The 24,053-nt window shown below is 37.1% G+C and overlaps 2 protein-coding genes across 9 annotated transcripts in view; one reads left to right on the top strand and one right to left on the bottom strand.

The window, feature by feature from the left end:
* umodl1 (uromodulin-like 1) overlaps nucleotides 1-17,744 on the bottom strand; it is a 35,378-nt gene extending 17,634 nt beyond the window's left edge. The window contains exons 1-8 of one of the 7 annotated variants that reach the window (XM_087269657.1): nucleotides 17,675-17,744; nucleotides 10,485-10,565; nucleotides 6,297-6,539; nucleotides 6,029-6,211; nucleotides 5,833-5,939; nucleotides 2,608-2,791; nucleotides 1,620-1,693; nucleotides 245-352 (exon numbers count right to left, since the gene is read on the bottom strand). In XM_087269657.1, coding sequence (XP_087125783.1) covers nucleotides 245-344 — 100 coding nt within the window. In that variant the 5' untranslated portion in view covers nucleotides 345-352; nucleotides 1,620-1,693; nucleotides 2,608-2,791; ... (3 more) ...; nucleotides 10,485-10,565; nucleotides 17,675-17,744. 7 annotated transcript variants of the gene reach the window in all.
* zbtb21 (zinc finger and BTB domain containing 21) lies at nucleotides 17,174-24,053 on the top strand. 2 transcript variants are annotated; one of them, XM_087271014.1, is made up of 3 exons: nucleotides 17,174-17,280; nucleotides 19,189-19,347; nucleotides 19,479-24,053. In XM_087271014.1, the coding sequence occupies exon 3, from the start codon at nucleotides 19,545-19,547 to the stop codon at nucleotides 22,263-22,265; it is 2,721 nt and encodes a 906-aa protein (XP_087127140.1). In that variant the 5' UTR covers nucleotides 17,174-17,280; nucleotides 19,189-19,347; nucleotides 19,479-19,544; the 3' UTR covers nucleotides 22,266-24,053. The 2 variants fall into 2 exon arrangements, with proteins under 2 accessions (XP_087127140.1, XP_087127139.1); XM_087271013.1 differs by having other exon boundaries at nucleotides 19,189-24,053.

Raw genomic sequence — 24,053 nt, forward strand, 5'->3', positions numbered from 1 at the left:
CCCTGATTAATAAAGGGACTAAGCCGAAAAGAAAATAAATGAATGAATTTTTCTAATATTTTCCAAGTGATGTTTAACAGTGCAAGGACATTTTTTCACAGGATTTCCTGTTATTTTTTTCTTCTAGAGAAAGTCTTATTTCTTTAAAGCATTATTGACTTGATCTAAGAACACCTTATTTATTCCTATCTCTCAAAATGTATTATCAAAAGTGTGCGATCTAGATAAAAATTGCTTAACAAACCACATGTAGAAGAGGGTGGGCTGCTGGTTGGATTATATGAATGTGAAGATGTCCAGAATGGTCCTGAGGTGACAGTACTCGATGGTTCTCCAATGAACATATTAGTTCCTAATAACAGAGTGACAGCAGCAACACAAACACAGTTCATACATAATGATTGATCAGCATTATGTTGATTTTTAGGAATTAAGGCCTGTCCACAACAAGAACAATCCTTAACAGTGACTCCATATGATATTGTTTTTCTGTGCTGTTATTATTTGAGTTTTGGTGTGCACTGTAAAATACAGTTACCTACTTTACTTTAAAAAAGGTGTAAACCTACTGACTTTTAAATTTAAAAAATTGAGTAAATCTGTTTTACCCTGGAAATGTTATGTTGAATTAATTTTTATAATTTCGCAATATCCACTCATTGGCCACTTTATTAGGTACACCTGTCCAACTGCTTGTTAATGTAAATTTCTAATCAGCCAATGATTAGATCACATGTAGTAACTCATTTAGGGATGTAGACATGGTCAAGATGATCTGCTGCAGTTAAAACCGAGCATCAGAATGTGAAAGAAAGGGGATTTAAGTGACTTTGAATGTGGCATGGTTGTTGGTGCAAGATGGGCTGGTCTGAGCACTTCGGAAACTGCTGATCTACTGGGATTTTCACACACAACCTTTTCTAGGGTTTACAAAGAATGATCCGAAAAACAGAAAATATCCAGTGAGCAGCAGTTCTGTGTGTGAAAATGCTTTGTTGATGCCAGAGGTCTGATAGAAAGGCAACAGTAACTCAAATAACCACTCGTTACAACAATTGAGCATCGTGTTAACGCTACAGCCTGCCTAAGTATTGTTTATTGTCTCCATCCCTTTAAGTGTACCCATCTTCTGATGGCTACTTCCAGCAAATTACGCTCCATGTGATAAAGCGTCAATCATGTCAGACTGGTTTCTTGATCATGACAATGAGTTCACTGTACTCAAATAGCCTCCACAGTCACCAGATCTCAATCCAATAGAGCACCTTTGGGATGTGGTGGAACTGGAAATTTGCATCATGGATGTGCAGCTGACAAATCTGCAGCAACTGCGTGATGCTATCATATCAATATGGGCTAAAATTTCTGAGGAATATTTCCAGTACCTTGTTGAATATATGCTATAAAGGATTCAGGCAGTTCTGAAGGCAAAAGATGGTCCAACCCGTTACAAGTACCTAATAAAGTGGCCGGTGAGTGTAGTTCATTTACTTAATTTGAAGGCAACAGATTTACTCACTTTTATAAAGTAACATCAGCTAATCCCTTTATACCATGTAGATGCTATTTCTATTTCCTCAGAACAGACATAAGCATTCTTTTCAAATTATTCAATCTACTGTATCTGATGCTGAGTGAGTAACCAAGGATTGAGTAGTGGTGTTTATGAAAGGCTCTGCAATGACACTGGGAACTGCATTAGAAACAACACACTTAATTGCATCTTGATCCTATCAAATGTATGGGATTTCTTGTGGTTAAAAAAACAGCATCATTATATAACTCTCTTTTCCCATGCAAACTATTCCTGGCCGTGAAGGATTGTGGTCTTGATAGCCATGATTGCAGACACATGAATAATTTCCTAATATATACACGCAATCTGCATGTGAACATTCAGCACATTCATCCACATCTGTGTAGGTAATGATCATTGAGTACAGTATGAATGAGCGCTTTTGCGGATGTAGATTCATTAAGACAATAGGCAAGCTGAAATCATACAGTACACACTCACTGGCTAATTAATCCATCCAATCAAACAACTGGTTATCAATGCACATATCTAAACTTGCTATGCATCATAGTGACTGGCATATATAGCGGGGGAAATAAGTATTGAACACATCACCATTTTTCCCAGAAAACATATTTCTAAAGGTGCTGCTGACTTGAAATTATCACCAGATGTTGATAACAACCAAAGAAATCCATATATGCAAAGAAAATAAGACTAGTTTACAAATTAAATTATGTGTAATAAAATGAAATGACGCAGGGAAAAAGTATTGAACACATGAAGAAACAGAGGTGTAGAAAGGCAGTGAAAGCCCAGACAGCAGCTGAAATCTCTCAGTAGTTCTTTAGCACCCCTCTGCCCTTTCTCATTGTAAATTCCAATAACATTGTTATTACACATAACACGTTTTCTGATTTATTTATTTTTATGCTTGTATTGTTTGGGTTTTTACCAAAATTTGGTTCAAATGTATGTCAGCAGCTCCCTTTGAAATATTATTTCCAGGATAACACATCACGTTTCCCCCACTGTGGAAATAAGTGAAGTTCAAACTGACAATTATCTACTGTGAATTATCTATGTCATACCTTGCACCACCACATTAGTCACCTCCTCAATGTTCCCCAGCTGATAGAGTTTTGCAGAGATGACTTTTATAGAGAAATCTTTAGAAGCACAAACGAGCAGAGAGGAAGATGTTGCGAAGAGCCCTGCTGACCACGACCAGACATGATGCACAGAAAACTCAGCATTTCCCAGAGCACCTGTTACCTGTGGAATGACCCAAACTTTACATTACTGCTGATCAATATACACTCAAAAAAAAAAGATGTTTGCTACTTGTTCAACTACTTATTTAAAATTGGTTGAAACATAATTCTTAATTTTTGGGGTGGACAATTTAATAATGATAATAATAATAATAATTCTTTACATTTATATAGCGCTTTTCTGGTCACTCAAAGTGCTTAACAGATTTTTAGGGGGGGGGAATCTTCTCATCCACCACCAGTGTGCAGCATCCACCTGGATGACGCGACGGTAGCCATATTGCGCATGAACGCACACCAAACACCAGCTGATTGGTGGAGAGGAGACAGAATGATGAAGCCAATTATGATTTGGGGATGGTTTGGAGGCCAGTGGGCAAATTGGCCAGGATGCCGGGGTTAAACCCCTACTCTTTTTCGAAAGACATCCTGGGATTTTTAACAACCACAGAGAGTCAAGACCTCTTTTTAACATGTCATCCGAAAGACGGCGCTCACTGAAGAGTATAGAGTCCCCATCAATATACTGGGTGACCAACACAGACCACAGGTTGAGCACCCCTTGCTGGCCTCACTAACACCACTTCCAGAGCAACCTAGCTTTCCCATGTCTCCCATCCAGGTACTGACCGGGCGCAGCCCTGCTTGGCTTCAGTGCGACCATGTAAGAGTTGTAGAGAGCTAGCTGCCGGCTAATTTCATTGTTTTATGTTCAACCAACTTATTTGTTTAAACGTTTAAGTAAACTTATTCGATTTGTGTTGGGATAACATGAAGGAACTGTTTGAAACCCAGCATTTTTACAGGCTACTCACTGCAGATAAAGTATTTGAGGTGTGCTTCAAAACGTTGATCTGTGTGGTTATCCTGTTGTTATTGGTTGGTGCTTAAGTCACCATTTTTTATGGAAGGTCATGGAAGGTCTCAGAAGTTTCATAATGTAATCTGGTGATTGTTGTGCATAATATGGGAAAAATGCTCCTTAGATTATTAAAATGTTCCTTACACTTAAGAAAATTCACAGAATTTAGTGGACCCAATGGTTCTTCTATTGTGTCTCTATGAAAACCCTCTTTTGTAAACTTAAAAAAGCGATAGTTCAGATGACTGCTCTAGAATTGTCAAGAGTAAGAGTGTTAATCACCTCATAAAAAGAGGTCACTTGAATGGTTTGTGAGCACAATTAAATGCACAGCATACCATATTATAGAGGTGTGAATCTACACTAGTCTTACGGTTCGGTTCAGTTACGATTATCATGCCATCAATTCGATTCAATTTGATATATATATATATATATATATATATATATATATATATATATATATATATATATATATATATATATATATATAAATATACTATTTGTAATACAAATTTGTCCTTTAATACAAACAATCAGATATATAAATATATAAACTGTACCTTTAAACAACACAAGCATTTATAGCAAATTAACAAATATAAATATCCTGGTCGCTTTCTGATCCTTGTCTACCAAGTTCTTACACCCCTTTGATTGGTCACATGCTCAACAGAAAGGGCTTCGATTGGCTGTTATGCGCTGGCACTCTTCACAGATGAGTGACACAGATAAACGGCAGCGGCGATCACAGCTGATCTATGATAGTCACGGTGGAGAAAACTCTGCAGGCACGTGCTCGTGTCTGTATGCAGAAGTATTGCTGTAACAGCCGAGAGGAGAGGAAAAGTCACGCCAGCAGGTCAAGTGGGCCACAGTGAGAGAGAGAAATGGAGTTTACTAGGGGCTTCTGCTGTAAGTGTCAGTGAAAAGCAAACACACATGCAGTGAAATTGTGCACAGTTTCTGCGTTTTTAAGTAGTTAGAGCGTTGTAAATACTCGCACTCGTCTCCCTTGCCATAGTAAGCTACGGCGACATAGCACATATGAGATAAATGACGTCAGTACACAATAACCTGTTATGATTATTTCTAAACCGATACAGAATTGTCTACGTCTGCATCACGGTGCACCAAAGAAACAATTAATTTTTGACACCCCTACCATATTATCTGATGAGTGTAAGAAATAATCCCAAAAGGCAGTTGACTTTGTAAAGCCACATAAAACAAAACAAAAATACGAAATATTTGCTGAGCCAAAGTAGCCGAGCTCAGAGCCTAATCAGCCAGAATCGGCTGAGGTGACATGATGGCTACCAGCGAGACCTAGCTGTCACTCAGGTGGCCATGCCCTTATTTATGCAAACTTAATATTACTCAATTTAAATGAAAAGTTTGCACCTCCCTCACAGTTGTCACAAAGAGTAGTATTAGCTTTATGCACCAAAAACATCTTTTGTACCAGGCTGTAAACATGTTTTTATCAGCTATAAAATTGGCCAATTTAACATTGCAGTCAGTGAACATCTGGACCTTCTGGAGCCAGCCCCCAAAGGCCAGTCGATGAATTGCAGTTTCAGTTACTTCCGTGTTGGCTTCATGTGGGAGAGTGGGATGTTGCCGCTTGTTTTAAACCTTTATTAATTTCTTTCTTCTGTTGAACACAAAAGAAGATATATTGAGGAATGTTGGCTGCTGGTATTCCATAGTAGGAAAAATGAAATACTATAGAAGTCAATGGGTGCCAGCTATCAGCATTCTTCAAAGTATCTTTTGTGTTCAACAAAAAAAAAAAAAAACTCAAATAGAAACTCAAATAGATTTTGAACAAGTGAAGGGTGAGTAAATGATAACAGAACTTTTTGGGGTGAACTGTTCAATTCAATTCAATTCAGCTTTATTTGTATAGCGCTTTTACAATGTAGATTGTGTCAAAGCAGCTTCACATAAATGCTCATAGTAACTGGATCAGGGTTGTTCAGTTTTTAGTGTTTAAGTTCAGTTCAGTTTAGCTCAGTTCAGTGTGGTTTGAAGTCATTATTACTGTCCCTTTACTGTATGCTAGGTAGGGAACTCTTTTGTTTTGGAACACAGCAAGATGATTTAATAGTGTCTGGCTGCAAACTTCTACATGTACTCTCAGACTCAGGCACTTTATACAGCAAATGATTACAAACCACAGAGTGAAGCAGTCTGGTGTGGTTCAAGAGACCTTTGTCGATTGCCAATAGCTCATAGGTTGTCCTTACGGTTATTGTCACGTTGAAGCACCAGGTTCTGTTGGCTTGAGCACAAATTATATTTTTATATAAAATTGTATGTTATTTTATAATGAATAGAAATTCTGTGTTCATTGCATGGGATAGTGTTTACCTGCTGGCACTGGCTCTAAACACCGAGAGATGCTGGAGTTGTTTTCAGTCTGACAGCATTTTTGCCACTGTGGACAATCTGTGTCCCAGTTGCACACAGTTCCAGAGTCTGAAAGATTCCCTGTTGCTCTTGCTGAGGGACACAGTCCTGGTTTAGATGTGAATTCTGCACTTTTGTTCAAGGCTGAGATAAAAATAATATCAATCAATATATAAAATTGCATTCCTTCACTTTCCACTTTCACTCTGATTTAGTTGAACATACTCACGCAAGGCACAGTAACTACCAACTTGTTCGTAGCCATGGCAACATGTCTTCACCTGTCGGGAGATGTAATACACCTCTGTTTGATATGCTGTCTTATAAACGGTGACTTCACACATGTTCCATGGCAGCCACCCGCCACACGCTCTCCTCTGGGTGTATGGGGAGGGATAAGAGACCACCCTGGTCATCGACACGAGCTCAGTCATGTTACACAGATGATAACCTGACAGTGTCTGCTCATATCCTAAAGAATGCAAGTAGTTTAAATATTCAGTTTAATACAATGTAATAGTTTAAACACTCCCTAACATTTGTGACCCTGGAACACAAAAACAGTCTTATGTTGCATTTGGGAAAAAACTAAATTGCATCATGGTTATTGCTTTTACTATAATGCCATAAATCATTAGAAAATAGGGACCTAATATGCATAAATCACTTTTATAAGAGGCTTAAACACAGTTGTGTGGCAAAATCTGTGAATATAACCAGCTTCTAATGGTAAAAATGTATTCTATTTTTTTATAATCACACTCAGGGCTTGACATTAACACCTGCCAACACGCCAAATGCGGGTAGATTTCACCTGTGGCGGGTCAGACAGCCACCTCCACTAGCCACTTTGGCCGGTTGAACATACTATTTAAATTGTAGTTTTCTTACCCATTTCTTTCCCAATATGCGTAAAAATGCGATCTTAGAATTGAGAAGCAGCATGACTGACCAAACCAATTGCGTTCGCGCGAACAAAAGTAAGGGGGTAAATACCGAAGGAGAGGATGATCAATGTTGATGATTGTTTAAAACGTGTGCGCGCTCACATTTATAGACTTGACAAAAAGCGATAGTCGCGTACCCACAGTCTTGCTGCTTTAAGGAGCTCCAGATTTGTCTTTTTGTAAACAGTGCCAGTTGCTTTCGCTTTAACCATTGTTTGAACAGATTTTTAACAGGCCTAATGTTAACCGTGTGCGTGAGATCATCCTTTCATTTTCACATTCGGTTTGTTTTTCACCTGTTTTCATTTGCTTTCAGGTATTTTTGTTAATATGTTTTAATTATATATTTTTTTACAATAACACAATAACATTGCTTAAATGGGAGATTAACTCCTCATTTGTGTGTAGCTAACTGGTGATCTGAGACCTTTAGCCAGGACAGATTACTGTGCATTGTTTTTTTTGTTTTTTTTTTTAAGAAATGTTTATATACTGGACAGTATACAGCTATATTTTGCTTGTTTTGACACGTTTAAAAATTGTGGACGAAAAAAAATGTTTGGTGTGGTCAGAGATACATTAGGTAAATCGATAATTTTGTGCTCTGAAAAGTCGTGTGAAATAAAAACTTTTTGTAATACAACACTTTAAATCCATGACTCATTTGCTCATACTCATTGAGCAATCTCATACACGACACACAAAAAGTTAAATGAATGAGCACTCATGTGGACATAACACAACATCTAACTCAAGTAATTTTTGCATGCCAAAGTTGTATTTATGCATATAAAATATATTTTCCCAACAACAAAACTGTGGCTAGTGAAAATGATGAGTGGCTAGTAATGTTGTAAATCTACTAGCCACAGTGACTGGTGTTCAAAACAGTTAATGTCAAGCCCTGATCGCACTTAATTAAACAGTCTGCAGAAACACTTCTCTCTTTGTACATGTTATCAGAGAGGTGAAAACCCCGCCAATTAGTGACAATCTCTCCCTCATCAGCATGAACAGCCCTGAGTGAGAAGAAGCTGTCTGCCATAAGAGTTTTCATCGTACATGCTGAAGATAATATCAGGGAATAAAAGGCATAATAATTCAGGAGTTTTTAGATGCACACATGAACAGCGGAGTCTACCAGATAACCTTGAATAAAAATATTACAGTTTCAGGTATAGACCCTTTTCAACTTCCGGGTTTCTCAGTAGCGGAAGTCATCATAGTTGGGGAAAACTTAAGAGCGTAGCTTACTGCAGTGAACGGGAGAATACAACAAATACTTTTATTTACAATCTTATTCGCTCGAATAATAAAAGAAAAACTCCACGATGATGTTATCAAGACTTTCAGAAAGAGGAAAAAATTGTGTAATACTGATGACGGCAACCAGAAGAGAGAATAACATCAAATTTGCTGTGCTGTCCCATAAACACTGCATAGAAACCCCTCGCACAAGTGGTAATTCGTTTTTTTTTTTTTGTCATTTGAAGCTAAGATGATATAATACATATATAAATATATGTAAGTGTTCATACAAAATTTTTAAATATTAAAAACTTTAAAGGATTTAAGATGATGATGTCCGTCAAATGCGTCACAACAGGTTTGTGAAAAGGGTCCATTGTGATTGCTGCTTTAATATGTTCTCATTAATGTCTCGGTAAAAAAAAAAAACTTTACCCCCTATTGAACACATTATATTTTATTCTAAGTAACATTTTAAATATTTTGAAACAGTAAACATGTCAGGCTAAATAATTAAAGTAAACATTGACTTCTGCTGTCCTCATTAGTTTCAAAAACACCAGTAGCTTTTGATGTGGTGGGTCCTTTTCTGTTTAAGATACTGTTGCCCTTAAAAATTATATGAAATAGTCATAAAAAATAGTACTTATTCTATAGGAATGACAGAAAGTTTTTGTGGTTTTAAAACCTTGAAATTTTTCTAAACTGCGGTAAACCTTGAAAACAGTTATTGTCCCATGCTTTCTTTTTCTGAGAACTCCTTTTGACATAATCAGATTTTCAGATAGCCTTTTCAGATTAACCCTGATTAGATAAATTTTCAGATTAGCCGTGTTTTGAATCTGCCGCTATACTCCACCCACTTTTGAAAAAAAAAACACAATTTCATTTCAATTTAAAGCAACAGCCACCAAAACTGCACATATTTTGCATGTTGTAAAAAGGAGCAATATATCCAATTTATGTTACATAAAATATTTTGTAATTTTCCCACCATAAATATAACAAAATACAATTTTTTGATTAGTAGTGTGCAAAGAAGAGAACTTAATTTTGGACAATTTCAAAGGCAATTTTTTCAATATTTGTATTTTTTAACCATCAGATTCCAGATATTCACATACAGTAGTTGTATCTCCAAGTAGAAACCAAATATCAATGTTTTTTTTACTTTTAGATAATGCATAAAACTCAATTTCCTAAATTGACACTTAAAACTAGTTTTGTGATCCATAGTCACAAAAAAGCATGCGTCACATCATTTTGAAACAGTATTGAAAACACTTAATATTTGGTGTAAAAACAGGGCTCTGTGATAACAGTATTATTATTTTTAAACTAAAATCTTTTTAAAAACTTTACTGTAAATGTTTGTATTGTCAATTTCAACACATCCTTAATTTACAGTAATACATCCTGAATAAAAGTATTCAAAAATTTTACAAAATTGAGAACAGTGGCACCAATGGACTAGTAGTCAGTGCGCTGATATGTAATGTAACTACGCCATGGGCACCCGATTTAAGTAATGATTTGTTGACCTTTTCCAATCCCACCCCCTTCTCTCTACAGCTTTAATTTTGTGTATATATATAATGTCCTATCATAAAGGCAAAAATGCCAAAAATAAATCTTAAAAAACTGTAACAGTAGTATTTTAAAAAAGAAAATGCATATTTATAGCACTCAGTTCAATTTACTGCATAAACACTATATTGTATTTTAGTTACCACAGTATAGTATAGGCCAAACAGCAGTTATACTTATTTGTAAGTCAAAACTACAAGTATAGAATTACATTTAGTTGAAGAGAGATTCAAATTTGCAAACAAAATCTCAATGGACAGAAAAAAATATCCTAAATTTAGAAAGTTTCCAGCATCGCAAAGATTTTTTTTCCTGTGAGACAAACTCAATATGAGATTCAAAGGTTTACCAAAGCATGACAAGGTCAACATGAAATGTATATATTGTACTCTTCCTACTATCTAATTTTAAAATAGCAAAAGCAAAATGTTCCTACCTTCAATTAAAGTGTTATGCCCTCTTCCAAAGCCATAGAGTAATGTGATTACCCAGGCACCAACAACCCAATGCATTTTGATGTGCCAAATGCTTGCTTCTTGTTTTTAAAAACACACTAAGTCATGGTGAATGTAACAGGTTGCTCTATGAGCTCCACACATACACACACACTAGCACTCTCTGTAAGAAAGGCAAACCTCTCTGACACCTGCTTCTCTCTTCCAAATCTTTCCAGACGCCCATCGTCTCCCTTGAGTCTGCTTTGATCCAAAAGACTCCTGAAACAACAGTAGACGATCAACTGCATGTTTAAAAAGCAATTTACTAACTATTACAGTATGATTTTTATTTATTGAACTTTTATCAGTTAGATGATGTAAAGCTGGGAATAATTACTCAGTTTGACTGGAGTTTTAAGAAAAAAAGGGAATAATGATGCTTATTATAAACAAGAGTGACTATAATTTGATTTAGTATCTTACCAAACATTGGGTTTTAGTCCCTAATTTTGCTCCTCGTGTTCACTATTATGACTTGTGTTGAGCAGTGTTGAATTAATATTATTATTATTGTTTTGCATTGACATCAGTGTCATTGTGCCATGATTAAAGCAGTTTGCTCAGAATAAGCTGTGCACACAATGTTCAGCCATTGAGAACATGCTACAAGTCGTAAATACAGCACAGACATTCACACACACATACGGACGGCAGATTATCTGCAGCCAGGCTGGCATTTGGATAAATCTAGCAGCTAATTAATGTGGTGTGAAAAATAGCCTAATTAAAGAATGTCAGTGTTATGCGCTCACCGAGTGACTAATGTGTTCTCATGCAGAGAGCAGGAGTGCACAGTGTACTGTGTGCTTGAGAAAATACTAAGCGGATCGTTATTCAGCATGCTATTCGTCAAAAAAATAGACTGAGGAGAAAAAATGGAGCTTAAAGTCGGCATGAAATCAAATTTACTCTTCCTATTTTTATATATGTACATTTAGATGCATAAATATTTGGACATCGACACAATTGTAACATTTTTGGCTCTATACACCAATACAATCGATTTGATGTAAAACAATGACATGACAACAAAAAATGTGCTGTAACTGCAGACTGTCAGCTTTAATATGAGGGTATTTACATCCAAATCAGGTGAACGATGTGGGAATTACAAGAGTTTGCAAATGTGCCTCCCACTTGTTAAGGGTCCAAAAGTAATTGGACAATTGGCTTCTAAGCTGTTCCATGACCAGGTGTGTGTTATTTCCTTATTATCCCAATTACAATGAGCAGATAAAAGGTCCAGAGATGATTACAAGTGTGCTATTTGCATTTGGAATCTGTTACTGTCAACCAAACTGTATATAGTAGTTCTTGTTATAAACAATGTATCTGTGCACGTCATTATTTTCAAAACAAATTTTGTTCACTTCTGGGTAGGGTTGCACCAGCAGTGTGCAAGTTAAAACGTAGCCTAGTTGTGACTTAAAGGGACACTAAGTTACAACTTGCCCATTACTAAATACTTTTGTGTTGCATTACTGAACTTAGTTTAAACGTAACGATACGTCAGCCTCCACCCATGTATAATGGTAGAAAAGAGACGACGGCGAGATTAATTTATATAGAGAGCTCATGATAATAATGAAGAATGATCTCCCTCTCCTCACAGCCTTATTTCTTCTCAAATCTTTTTATTTTCGGTTTATGAAAAACGTTTAATTTTCACATCTGGGCTGGGTTGCACCAGCTACGTTATTTCTTAAACTGGAAAGTAAAGTCCACACTAGGGGCTTAGTAACTACTAGTTTGTAACTAAATTTGATCTTACTTCGGTTGCACCACATGTTTTTAAGGTAAACCATAGTTAGTAGGTCATAAGCTCTCTGTAAAGTCATGCGTAGCCGAGGTAAATGATGTAATATATAATAAAACGCATTTTGGAGAAAATAAGGCTGTGAGTAGAGGGAGATCATTCTTCATTATTATCGTAAGCTCCTCTGTAAATTAATCTTGCTGTCGTTTCTTTTCTACTATTTTACATGGGGGAGGCTGCCGAAAATATTTAGTTGGATTGTATCGTTACGTTTAAACTAAGTTCAGCGGCAACACAAAATATTTAGTAGTGTGTAAATTGTAAATTAGTGCCCCTTAAGTCACAACTAGGCGACGTTTTGACTTACGCACTGCTGGGTAGGGTTGCACCAGCTGATCGTAAGTTCTGTCTTAAACTGGAACGAAAATTCCACATAGAGGGTCGGTAAATACTAAACAAAATTTGTTCTCACTTTGGTTGCACCACATGGGTCCTTAGTAGTTAGTAGGTCGTAAGCTCTCTGTATAGTCATGCGTTGTCACGTTAAATGATGTAATATCCATTAAGAAGCATTTAAATCGTTTAACTGCTTCACTATTCGGCAACTAATGCGTCTGTATATAACTGTCCTGTAAAAATTAAATGACAGACTACATTTTTAAAGTACACTACATTACAGTCAGCCACTAATCATGAAGAAATTCTCATTTTAATTAATGGATACAATTAACACAAAACACCTTGAAAGAAAATTAAACTCTTTAAATTAAACTCTTCTTTCACAAACCGCAAAAATGTGAGTTTTAGGAGAAAAATAAGGCTGTGAATAGAGGGAGTTAAAAGCTTACTAAGAGCTTGATTAGCTAGCCCAGGTGTGTCTGATTGGGGTTAGACCAAAACTCTGCAGGACACCGGCCCTCCAGGATTGAGTTTGGGCAACCCTCGTTTAAACTAAGTTAAGTGGTGCTACACAAAAATATTTAGTATTGCGTAAATTGTAACTTGGTGTCCCTTTAAGTCACAAATAGGCTACGTTTTAACTTGCGCACTGCTGGTGCTACCGACCCCAGGTCACATGCCTTAAGGGTGGGGTCAGTCTTTTAGGGCGGGGCTATCAGGGCGTGTCTTGTGTCTTTTGTACATTTGTCAAACTTCCTTCATTTTGTTAGCATCGGTCTTCTTCTAACAATCCAATAGATTCACAAAAGACCAAATTATACACTGCCCTAAATTTCTTTCCCATTTCAAGAGCGTAAATCCCAATATGGGAAAAAACAATCTTAACTTCCGTACTTTATGCTGTCTTTAAACATCCTGTACAAAATATGTTTTCTTGTGTTTCTTTTAAAGAGTGAAAATATGATATTGCGACCAATCCCAGTGCATTAATTTAAAGAAACAGCAAGCAATATTGACGTTATTCTGCAATGCGGAAGTGCTCTCGTTTTTGTGATTGTTTTAGATTTTCCAATTGAGTTGCCTATGGGAGAAATGACTAGAAATAATAAACGGCTGAAAACTGTCAAAATACTTGCTCAACAAAAAAAATGTGTTGAGGAGTATACATGAAAAGTAGAATAATATAAGTAGATAATATCAGTTTGCAACATCAAGCAGCATGACGAGCTGTTTTAATGTTTAAAAATCAATGGAAGTGAATGAGACCAGAAGTCTTGAGCCCAAATTATTCCTGCACCCGCTTGTGCATGAAGAATAAGGTCAATGGAAGATTGCAAAATAAGTTAAAAGTATATAAAATGGCTTATGAGAGTACAAGACATTTCTTTGACTTCTCATACATTTTTATTTTTTCCACAAAAACAATTAAATCCAAAAAAAAAAAAAATTAAATATAGTGAATGCAGTTTTCCTGCACAAACATTTAAAATCCACGTGACAGAGTTAGTTTCACTTTCTTACAACTTGGCTTGTCCACAGGTAAATGCAATTTAAATCTCCCTTAGGAAAGTATAATAATGTCCCATGACACTTTGACAGAGCTTATTAATTACATTATTTTAATTAGTTTCAGAGGGAAAGAGCTCAGATCTTCTAGAATTAGGCCTGTGTGCAATTATTGTTAGTTATTCGCCTTGATGAGCGTGCACATATCACATATGGTGTTTTATAGCATAGAAATATATCATAAGCAACTTAATCCAATTAAAGTCTTTCAGGGCAATACAGTGTGATTATTTAGAAGTGCTAAAAATTAAAATCGAAAAATGTGATTATTTGTGCTGAAACTTTTAATGATTTTCTAATTGATTAAAATGTTTTTATTAATCAGATGAAATTGATTTTATTTATTGAGCCAATATTTTCAATTAAAAAGGTCACTGTGGTAATGTCTCTCCTTTTTGCTAATAAAATGCATTATTGTCTGCAAACAGAAGAGCACATTTTGGATAGTAGTTTAATTTTTTATTTTTGCAAAATTATGCTTTTTGCAAAATTATGCTTTGCTATTAAACATTTGAATCAACGACAGGAATATGTTGGTTAAATCAGCGGCATGTAGACCTTGGCCTGGGGAAATGATTGGAAATATATATATATATATATATATATATATATATATATAGTGATTTAATCAATAAAAGGAAATAAGAACAAGTAAGTAAGTAAATAGCGTACAATAAAAAGTAGGTGAAAAAATCCATAAAAAATAATACATTTTATCCAAATAGTATTAATAATATATTGGTATTCTGTTGTCAAATAAAACGATAAGAAGATGTCTGAACACATGGCAAAAATATGTAAAGGTAAAGCTTTCCCATATCATTTATTCTCCAATGTGGTTTCTTTCTTTCTTTTTGAAGAAAGCTGGTCAAAAGACAAAATCTATGGACATTTTTTTTTTCTGTGCAGAATTTTATTTTACTTTTTTACAAAATCTGCAATTTATGCGTAGTGATTTTGAGAGTATAGTAACTAAAACCTTAACATGTAAAATAAAAATAATAACTTTTTGACTTTTATTTAAGTTTTACAATGCGATCCTGCATTAATATCTATGTTGATCCTGGAATGTCTTTTTTTTTTTTTTTGGAAAATGTAATCCATACCATTCCCTACCCCTAAACCCAAATATAACTGTAAATTATTGTCAAAATCAGATGGGAATTATAGTTGAATAACAATCATATAGAAGGATGAAACTAACCGAAAGCCTAAACTTTACATAAACTGTAAACATATCCCTTAATTATGATTGGCTGACTGGAATGTTGTTCTAAGATCAACATTAAGATTAATCCAGGAACATGTCCTCCTTGGTAAAATCAGGTTGGTGACTGTCATATAATATACACTCACCGGCCACTTTATTAGGCATACCTTACTAGTACCAGGTTGGACCCCGTTTTGCCTTCAGAACTACCTTAATGCTGTGTGACAAAGATTCAACATACTCTAAAAAACGTTGAGTTATTTATTTAACCCAGTGGTTAAGTTAAAAATATTTGGTGCATTGTTGGGTCATTTTGAACCTTAATTGGGTTATGTATTAATAACTCAACCAGTTGGGTTAAATATTTGGTGCTTTGTTAGGTTATTTTTAACCTTTATTTGGTTATTATTTTAATATCTTAACCAGTCGCATTAAAAAATTGGAATTTCAACAGTCAACTGATTGAACTGGCACATAACAGCTGGATTAATATGCGTACGTAATGTTGTTTTTGCATTGTAAAGTTAATTTAAGCTCTATCGCAATAATATTGATTTTTTTTTTTTAATTACCTCTTCCTGCCATGTTTTTATATCCATTTCACCAGCACTCTTAGTTATTGATGATACAAACGCGCCCTTCATAGCCGATCTACATTAAAAACCCTTAAGTGTCTGGAACTTAAAATGTAATGGAAATAAAGCATTTCCAATATCTTTGAAAAATAAATGTTATTTATTTACACAGCCATAATGTAAAACTAATAGTAGTACTGCTAATAGTAGCAATGGTCATACCAGAATGGGAAAAAGCAACATTTAATTAAAATAACCCAATGCATTGCATCACATTATATAACCCAATGCATTGGGTTAAAATAAGGTTCTATAATAACCTATAGTTGGGTTATATATTGTGGTATTTTTAACTCAACTATTTTAATTGAGCCAGGTGCTGGAAATGTTTCTTAGAAATTTTGGTCCATATTGACATCATGATAGCATCACCAGGGGTGCCGCTAGGGGGAAAAGTTAGGACCCCCCCCCCCCCCCCCTCCCATATATAAATAAATCAATAATTAAATACATACAGTAGGTTTGTGTGTGTACATGTGTTTGTGTGTACATATATTTCTGTTCCTCTGTGGGGGCACCAGGGTAAAATTTTGCTTAGGGCACCCTTTTGACTAATAGTGGCCCTGCATACAAGCATTCATATATCTTATACAATTACTTTAATATAAAAACTGAATAAATATATATTTACACAGATTGACATAAAATAATAAGTAGATTGAATGATGAGCTCAATAATAGTAAAAAAAATACTATGTAAGTCAGTGTGTGCCTGCGACCAGCATTCTTCAAAATATCTTCTTTTGTCCTCAACAGAAAACAAGAAACTTGAATAAGTGTGAGTAAATGATGACAGATTTTTTTTGTGTCCACTATTGCTTTAAATGACAAGAGTTATGCGTTTCATTAATAGTATTTAAAATATAATGTTATTTAGAGCATGTGTTTGCATAAAATAAAAATGTACAATGCTTAGTTTCAGGCGTTTATATACATTTTAGGCAACAAAAAGTATGTACAATATAGGATAAATTGCCAAATGTGTGGCTCCTCTGCATCTAAAAGTTTGAAAACTCCTGGCTCAAATGCTCACTTGCAGGAGAATGACAAGCGAGCTGATTTCTATACGCACTCTCAAAGTAAAATGCCACCTGTGACTTTAACGAGTGTGTGCATACGTGCAAACATATCTCCACTGTTTATCAGTCCGTCATCCTCCGCTCATTTCCTCCGTGCCCGCCCACAGCTCACGCGGCAGCCAATCGGAGAGCAGCACACGTGACGAGCGCTCTTAGCGATGACCTCATCCCTAGAGTGGGATGACGTCAAATACAAGATGGATGGAATCACGACTGCTTCATGCTCAACGCAACTCTGAAACAAAGTCCAGTGTCGGAGCTCCGCGGCGCCCAAAGCCACCCAGGCAGGGTGAGTCCAAATCCCCAACAACTTTATTTCGTCGTCTAATTTAAGTAGTTGGATGTTGTTTGGGTAAAAGCGGGGTTTCCTGACGTAACGCCGTGGAGATTTTCTCGCTCTCACTCTCTCACCAGCCTGTTGTGCAGGATGCGACGTCTGCGCAGTTGGTGACAGAGTGTGTGTGTGTGTGTATGTGTGTGCGTGCGCGCGCAGACGCGTGTTCTCGTCGCTTCATTTCCGATCTTCTGAATAGTGAAGAAACGCAACCGGTTGCTTGTGTTTTGTGACGTGTTTAATAATGTGCCCGCAGTTTGGCAGCGCAGTCAACAAATGGTTTCATTTGAGATTATGATTTAAGCAGGATTATGCTGTGAAATTATGTCGGTTGCAAATCTAAACATACCCACGCCTCATTTTCATGAGCGAATAGTCCCATAAAACCAACTGTAACTAACGTTAGACATGATGTAATCAGCATTCGCTGTGCGCATGCGCACACACTGACAGGCCACTAACTGGGTTTTACGCTTTAATTTGATTGTCGTAATATTATAATGCGTTGGTTTAAATTGTGCACATGAGATTAATATGCATGTTTTTGGTGTATCTGCATGTTAAACTTTATTCTGTGCAACAGTTTTATCAAAATAAATGAAACAAAACACTATTTTAAGTGCATATTTTGTCAGACATGTGATTTTTGTTTACATGTGTGTTATAGAGTAGATTATGATAACTAGGGCTGGGTAATTTGGCAAAAATGCAATCTTGATAATTGTTTTCCATACTGAATGATATCGACATATGAAGAGTTAAGATGCAAAACCCTCTAAATCCATCAGACGTAGTATTTTCTATCAGGCTCCTATTATTAGGTGCAGAAGTTTCATTTTATTTGTAATGATAAGGTTATTAGCTGGTAAATAGGCATGAGACGATAACCATTTTCAAGGTATACCGTTGGGTTTCAAAAAGTCAATTTTCTGTAATTCTGTTCCTAAGGTATGAGTATGATTTTTTTGTTTTTCACGATTCAATATAATATTGTTTATCAGCCCAGCCCTAATGATAACCCTTTAAAATTTTAATGATCAATTTTTGGCAACTTGTTATAATGTAATAATAATGTAGTTTGTACATTCCAAATTGCATAAATTGATATTAATAACTGATCTATTATGAATAAACATGAAATAACAATGCACATTGTATTTACAGATGAACATATAGACCATTTCAATGTGGGGATTTCATTGGCTCAAAAACATTTCCTGCTTGTTAAACTATTTCATATCTGTAACATGAGGCGATTCAATCATAACTTGTTGTTATAACAGCTATAGTAACATTATTTATCAATATGTGGAAGTTTCTGGACTCTCGGAAGCTATTGAAATTTAAAATGTAAAACAGGAAATACGTCAGGACTATTGTTATCGTTTATATGCCTCAAAATGGTCTACACGTTGTCTTGTGCATTAAAGGGGTAGTTCACCCACAAATAAGGTTTGATGTTTAATTACTCACCCTCTGGCCATCCAAGATGCAGGTGACTTTTCTTCTCAGACATATTAAAAAAGATTTTTTAGCTGAAATATGATCCTTGTTGATACTGCAAATTCAAGAACACAGCCACTGCCACTTTTAATATTACAAAATAAATAAAACAACAAAGACCTGTGACTACTGATCATACAATAAGGTCATTCGAAGTGAACCAATCAGTCTGTACAGGAAACTGCACATTTTTTATAACACTATACTACTAGATACACTATACTAAATACACAATTTATGAAAACACGAACTTGGAAAGCCTAAGAATGAGTAAAAAAACAGAAAATGTTAATTTTGGGGCATCCCATGTCTCTTGTGATGTCACTAAATGTGTGTTTTCCTTCTTATTTTCCTTCACAGCCAAAATGGAAAGCCTGGGGCACTACTGTAACCCAGCCCATGGTATTTCACTGCTGGGTTCCCTCAACGAGCAGCGCTTGAAAGGCCAGCTCTGTGATGTTGTGTTGTTAGTGGGTGATCAACAGTACCAGGCCCATAAAAGCATCCTTGCAGCCTGCAGTGAGTATTTCCAGTCTGTGTTCTCCAGAAGGGACTCGGAGAACCGCTCCATTGTTCAGCTTGACTTCTGTGAGCCCGATGCTTTTGAGATTGTGCTAAACTACATCTACTCCTCGTCTCTGTTTGTGGAGAAATGTAGCCTGGCGGCCATACAGGAGCTGGGATACAGCCTCGGCATTCCTTTTCTAACCAACATCATGTCTGTAAGACCTCAGGCTTCATACTGTGTGTCAAGAAAAAGGATTTCAGCTTCTGAGGAGGAGGATGGCACCTATCAAAAGAGAAGCGTTATTGTACATCAAGGTCAGGAAGATCAGTACGGCATTGATATGTTTCAGAGGAAAAGTTTGAGCCTTCAGGGAAAATTATTTAAGCAGGTCACAGAGCATCCCGCACACAGTTTCAGTGACCAGAGCCAATCCTCAGGACAAGTCAAACCAAATGAAAAAGAGACTAACAGTACCTCCAGCAGCAGACATTCAAACAGCAACACAGTCGATGGCAGCTGTGGATCTATCATCTCCTCTCCAACATCCATACTGAGGCGTCGGACTGAATACCGACCGCCATGTATGAGACCACAGCTAACATCCTCTGTGTCATTCAGTGAGTCAGTACAGCATGCTAGTTTACAATCAGATCAAGCTGATGGAGCCATCGATGGAGGAATGGAGACATTGCATGATTCCAAACCAGTGGGTGAGCATCAAGGTCTACGAAGCCAAACCGTTGACCGGAGTGGGCCACTTATTAAAAGTCTGCTACGCAGATCATTGTCCATGGATAGTCCAGTTCCAGCTTTTTCTCCAGCATTGGAACTAAAAGACTCACAAAGTCGAGAACAATCTGTTGTCAAGTTAATGCCCACATTAGCAAGGTCGCCCCCTCCTGAACTTGTGGATCAGGTGTCAAAAGATATGCCGCTTCTTCTCAGGTCGAGACATCCAATTATGTCAGAAGGTACTCAAACCAACCAACACAGGATTAAAGCAGAGCCCAGCAGTCCCCTTGCTGACCCTTCTGAAATTGTCCGCATTACTGTTGGAGACAACCTGCCAGTGAATTTTAAAGACTTCCAGGCAAACTATGATGAAGGTCCCAGAGGGTACTTCACTGCCTCTGTGAAGAGGAAGAGTAAGATGGATGGTAGTTACATGCCCTTTAAGAGATCCAGGCCTGTTAATGAGCACCATCTGTTGCATCAGGAGACCACATTAGATGAAGCACCTTACAATTCCAACATAGACAGTTGCACCGAGGAACCTGGAGAACTTCGGCCAAACAAAATGTTTAAGTGCTGGAACTGCCTAAAGGTTTTCAGATCGAACGCGGGTCTTTATCGACATGTGAATATGTACCACAATCCAGAGAAGCCGTACGCTTGTGACATCTGCCACAAACGCTTTCATACAAACTTCAAGGTCTGGACTCACTGCCAAACTCAGCATGGCGTGGTGCAAAATCCTGCACCCTCGTCCAGTTCCTACTCGGTCCTGGATGAGAAGTTTCAGAGGAAGCTAATTGATATTGTCAGAGAGCGGGAAATTAAAAAAGCCTTGATTATGAAGCTCAGGAGAACCAAGCAAGGCCTGCAGTCGCAAACCTTCGGCAGGAAAAGCAGGCGATCACGGTCATACGGGTGCCCCTTCTGTGGCAAAATGTTTTTTTTCCAGTCGCACTTAAAGCTCCACATAAAGGGTCACTCCAGCGAACAGGCTAACCTTGACACTGATCCTGAAAAAGACCTTCAATATAAACAGCAGCAGCTGCCACATTTTAAAGAAAGTCAAGACAAGGATGCTTTTTCTTGCCGGCTTTGCAATGAGAAACTCCCTACTTTGACTGAGTTAGAAGACCATGAGCGCGCTTGCAGGTATGCAACTGTCTGTCCATACTGTGGGCTTCGATTCTCCAACACTGTGGTCAAGAAAGACCACGAATCACACTGCAAGTACAAAAAGCTGACCTGCCTTGAGTGTATGCGCACATTTAAGTCGTCTTTCAGCATATGGCGTCATCAGGTGGAGGTTCACAATCACAATATGATGAGTGTGAAGGAGCAGCTAACTCTCAGTCTCCAGGAAAGCAATAATAATGAATCATCCAATGCTCTTGGAGTTCCTCCTACTCAGGAGTCGATACGTGACCCAAGAGAGGAAGCAGCGTACAGTGACTCCTCAGTTCCACCCATGTATGATTCAGAAGACTCATCATCCTATGTCCCAGAGGACTTGAGTGCTCATGGTCAAGGGAAGTTGCAGGTTAAAGAGGAACCTCAAGAGGAAGCAGTGTCCGCTAAGGATAATGTGAGTGGTGCTTCTATCGGACCAGAAGAACCAGGGGTTTGGCCTTGTGAGAAGTGTGGGAAGCTTTTCAGCACCCACAAAGACCTGGAACGACATCAGGAACTGCTTTGCCACATTAAACCCTTCATCTGCCACATATGTCACAAAGCATTCAGGACCAACTTCCGCCTCTGGAGCCACTACCAGTCCCACATGTCCACATCTGAAGAGCCAGGGATGAGAGAGATCGACAGGCCTCCGTCTTCTCCATCTCCTTCTCCACCTCTTACTATTTCCATCCCAGAGCCTCCGTCTTCTCAAGAACCCCCACTCAAAGCGACTCGATCTGGGGTGGACGCCTCTGAGGACGAACCAAGGGGCTCAGCATCACCATCAACCAAACTGAAGAAGCTAGAGCAGGACAAGAATGGTGACAACGAGCCTGGTGAACAATCTCACGACAAGTCCGACAGCACAGATAAAACGACCACGCCTCAGGAATCCGACACACTATTTTACCATGCCCCAACGCTCTCCGCACTCACTTTTAAACGCCAGTACATGTGCAAATTCTGTCACCGGACTTTTAAGACTGCTTTCAGTCTGTGGAGTCACGAACAGAGCCATACGTAAAAGTTGCACATTTGTAGCCCTAACCGTTGGATTCGACTAACTCGCAGTCTAAACCCAGGGATTTATTATTAGCATTTGATCATACTGAATACTCCTCCTTTCTGTTAACAGTATTCAGACTGTCAGAGGTACCTTGGATTGCATGCCAAGAGTTGCATCTCCCTGTATTATAAAGTTTATTGAAAGACTGTTATAAATGAAACCAATTTATTTCACCTCAAGTACTCTTGGATATAGATTATCGCAAACAAACAATGTGTGATTTCCTTCCCTTGGGGATTGGAGACGCATACATTTCTTGTTTTAGTGGCCTTTATACTGTTATTTAGCACTTTTTGAGCAATTCCAAATAAATATTGTTCTCTATTTAAAGCACAGGCTGGTGTAAACATGGCGTTTGTTTTAGTTAGAAAAGAAAGATCAAATTGAGATCAATTAAATCGCTTATTGCTAGCCTAAAATGATAGCTGTGGGTTTAATTCGGAAATGAAGCTATGTAGATTTTGTTATATGCCCAGTCCAGCCCCCTGCCTACGTCGCTATTTGATTGTTTAATAAAACATTATTTAATGTGATTTATAATCACATAACAAGCAGAGGAAATGGGATCAAAAACGAACATTAAGGAAACATGCTATTAATTTAATTTCGACATTGCTAGTTGTATTTTTATTTTATTTTAAGAGTATTCTGTTCACGTGTTTCTTGCCAGTTATGTAGACTTTCATGGTATTTCTCTTGTGGATGATATTCAGTGATTGTATTGAACAAATAGAAGGCTTTATATGTACAAATGGCAGGTTTTGGAGTGATTACGTTCTTTAAGCAGTTTAGTGTGTGCCTGCGATGTGGATCTTCTAATACTTTTATTGTACAGGACATGCAGTATATGTGGGAATTACTTCTCATAAATGTGTAGAGATGAAGTTCAATTAGATTTTCACACTGTATCGGTACTGTATCAGTACATTGTGAGCTGTACCGTAGCGCGAGCTCAACTTACCAGAACTCAGTACTCAGTGATTAATGAAGTCTTGATGCAATGTTGAATGGTTGGACATTCCTGATGTGCGGTCGAGCTTTTCTGTGACGGTATGACCCAGAGAAGATCTTTATTCTAAAATATGAAAGCACAAAAGCAACAATCTTATTTCTTGGTATATATTTAGCAACTATTAACGAATTAAGTAAAAGTCTTCTTCCCTTACATTAGGGGATGTTTGGCTTGGCAAGCTTGTGGCCTTTGTTGAGCACAAAATTATGTTGCTTGCTCTTTGCATTTTCCATCAGCTACTGTCATTTAATCTATATTAAGATGAATAAAGCAGTAATACATTCCTTCCTAATCCCCCACCCAAAAAAAAAAGGTATTGATAAACTTCTGAGTTGGCTACTTCTCAGGATTGTAATACTTTAGTTTGCAGTTACTTTCGTCCCCAGTATTACGACGCTATCAGCTTTTTGTTAAGGTTAAACGAGTGTCCTGATGATAAAATAACTTTAACTGAAAGATTGTATGACGTTGAATGAATAACGGTGATGACAGAACGGAACATTTAATCCTCAAAATACATTTTTATGGTCTTCGTTTGTACAACATTTGCTCTGTTTTATGAAAAAGTATATCTTTTGGTATTCCTGTGGTATCACTGCAATAACTAATATTTGTAAGCACTTGAATTGTTCTAACGTGGCTTTAAAAACTGTATCAGTTTTTGTGTTAAAGCATTTTCTACTGTTTTCCGTGCTTGCTTTCTAAAAATAAATATCAATACTGTGCAAATGAAA

This window comes from Danio rerio, chromosome 10, assembly GCF_052040795.2.
Source record: "Danio rerio strain M-AB ecotype USA chromosome 10, GRCz13ab, whole genome shotgun sequence".
Taxonomy (NCBI): Eukaryota; Metazoa; Chordata; class Actinopteri; order Cypriniformes; family Danionidae; genus Danio; species Danio rerio.

Excerpts from the sequence above, each read along its gene's own strand:
- zbtb21 (XM_087271013.1), top strand. The coding sequence starts at position 17,193 with ATGGAATCACGACTGCTTCATGCTCAACGCAACTCTGAAACAAAGTCC. Across the intron at positions 17,281-19,188 it reads CCCAAAGCCACCCAGGCAGG|CCAAAATGGAAAGCCTGGGG; the intron begins GTGAGTCCAAAT and ends TTTCCTTCACAG.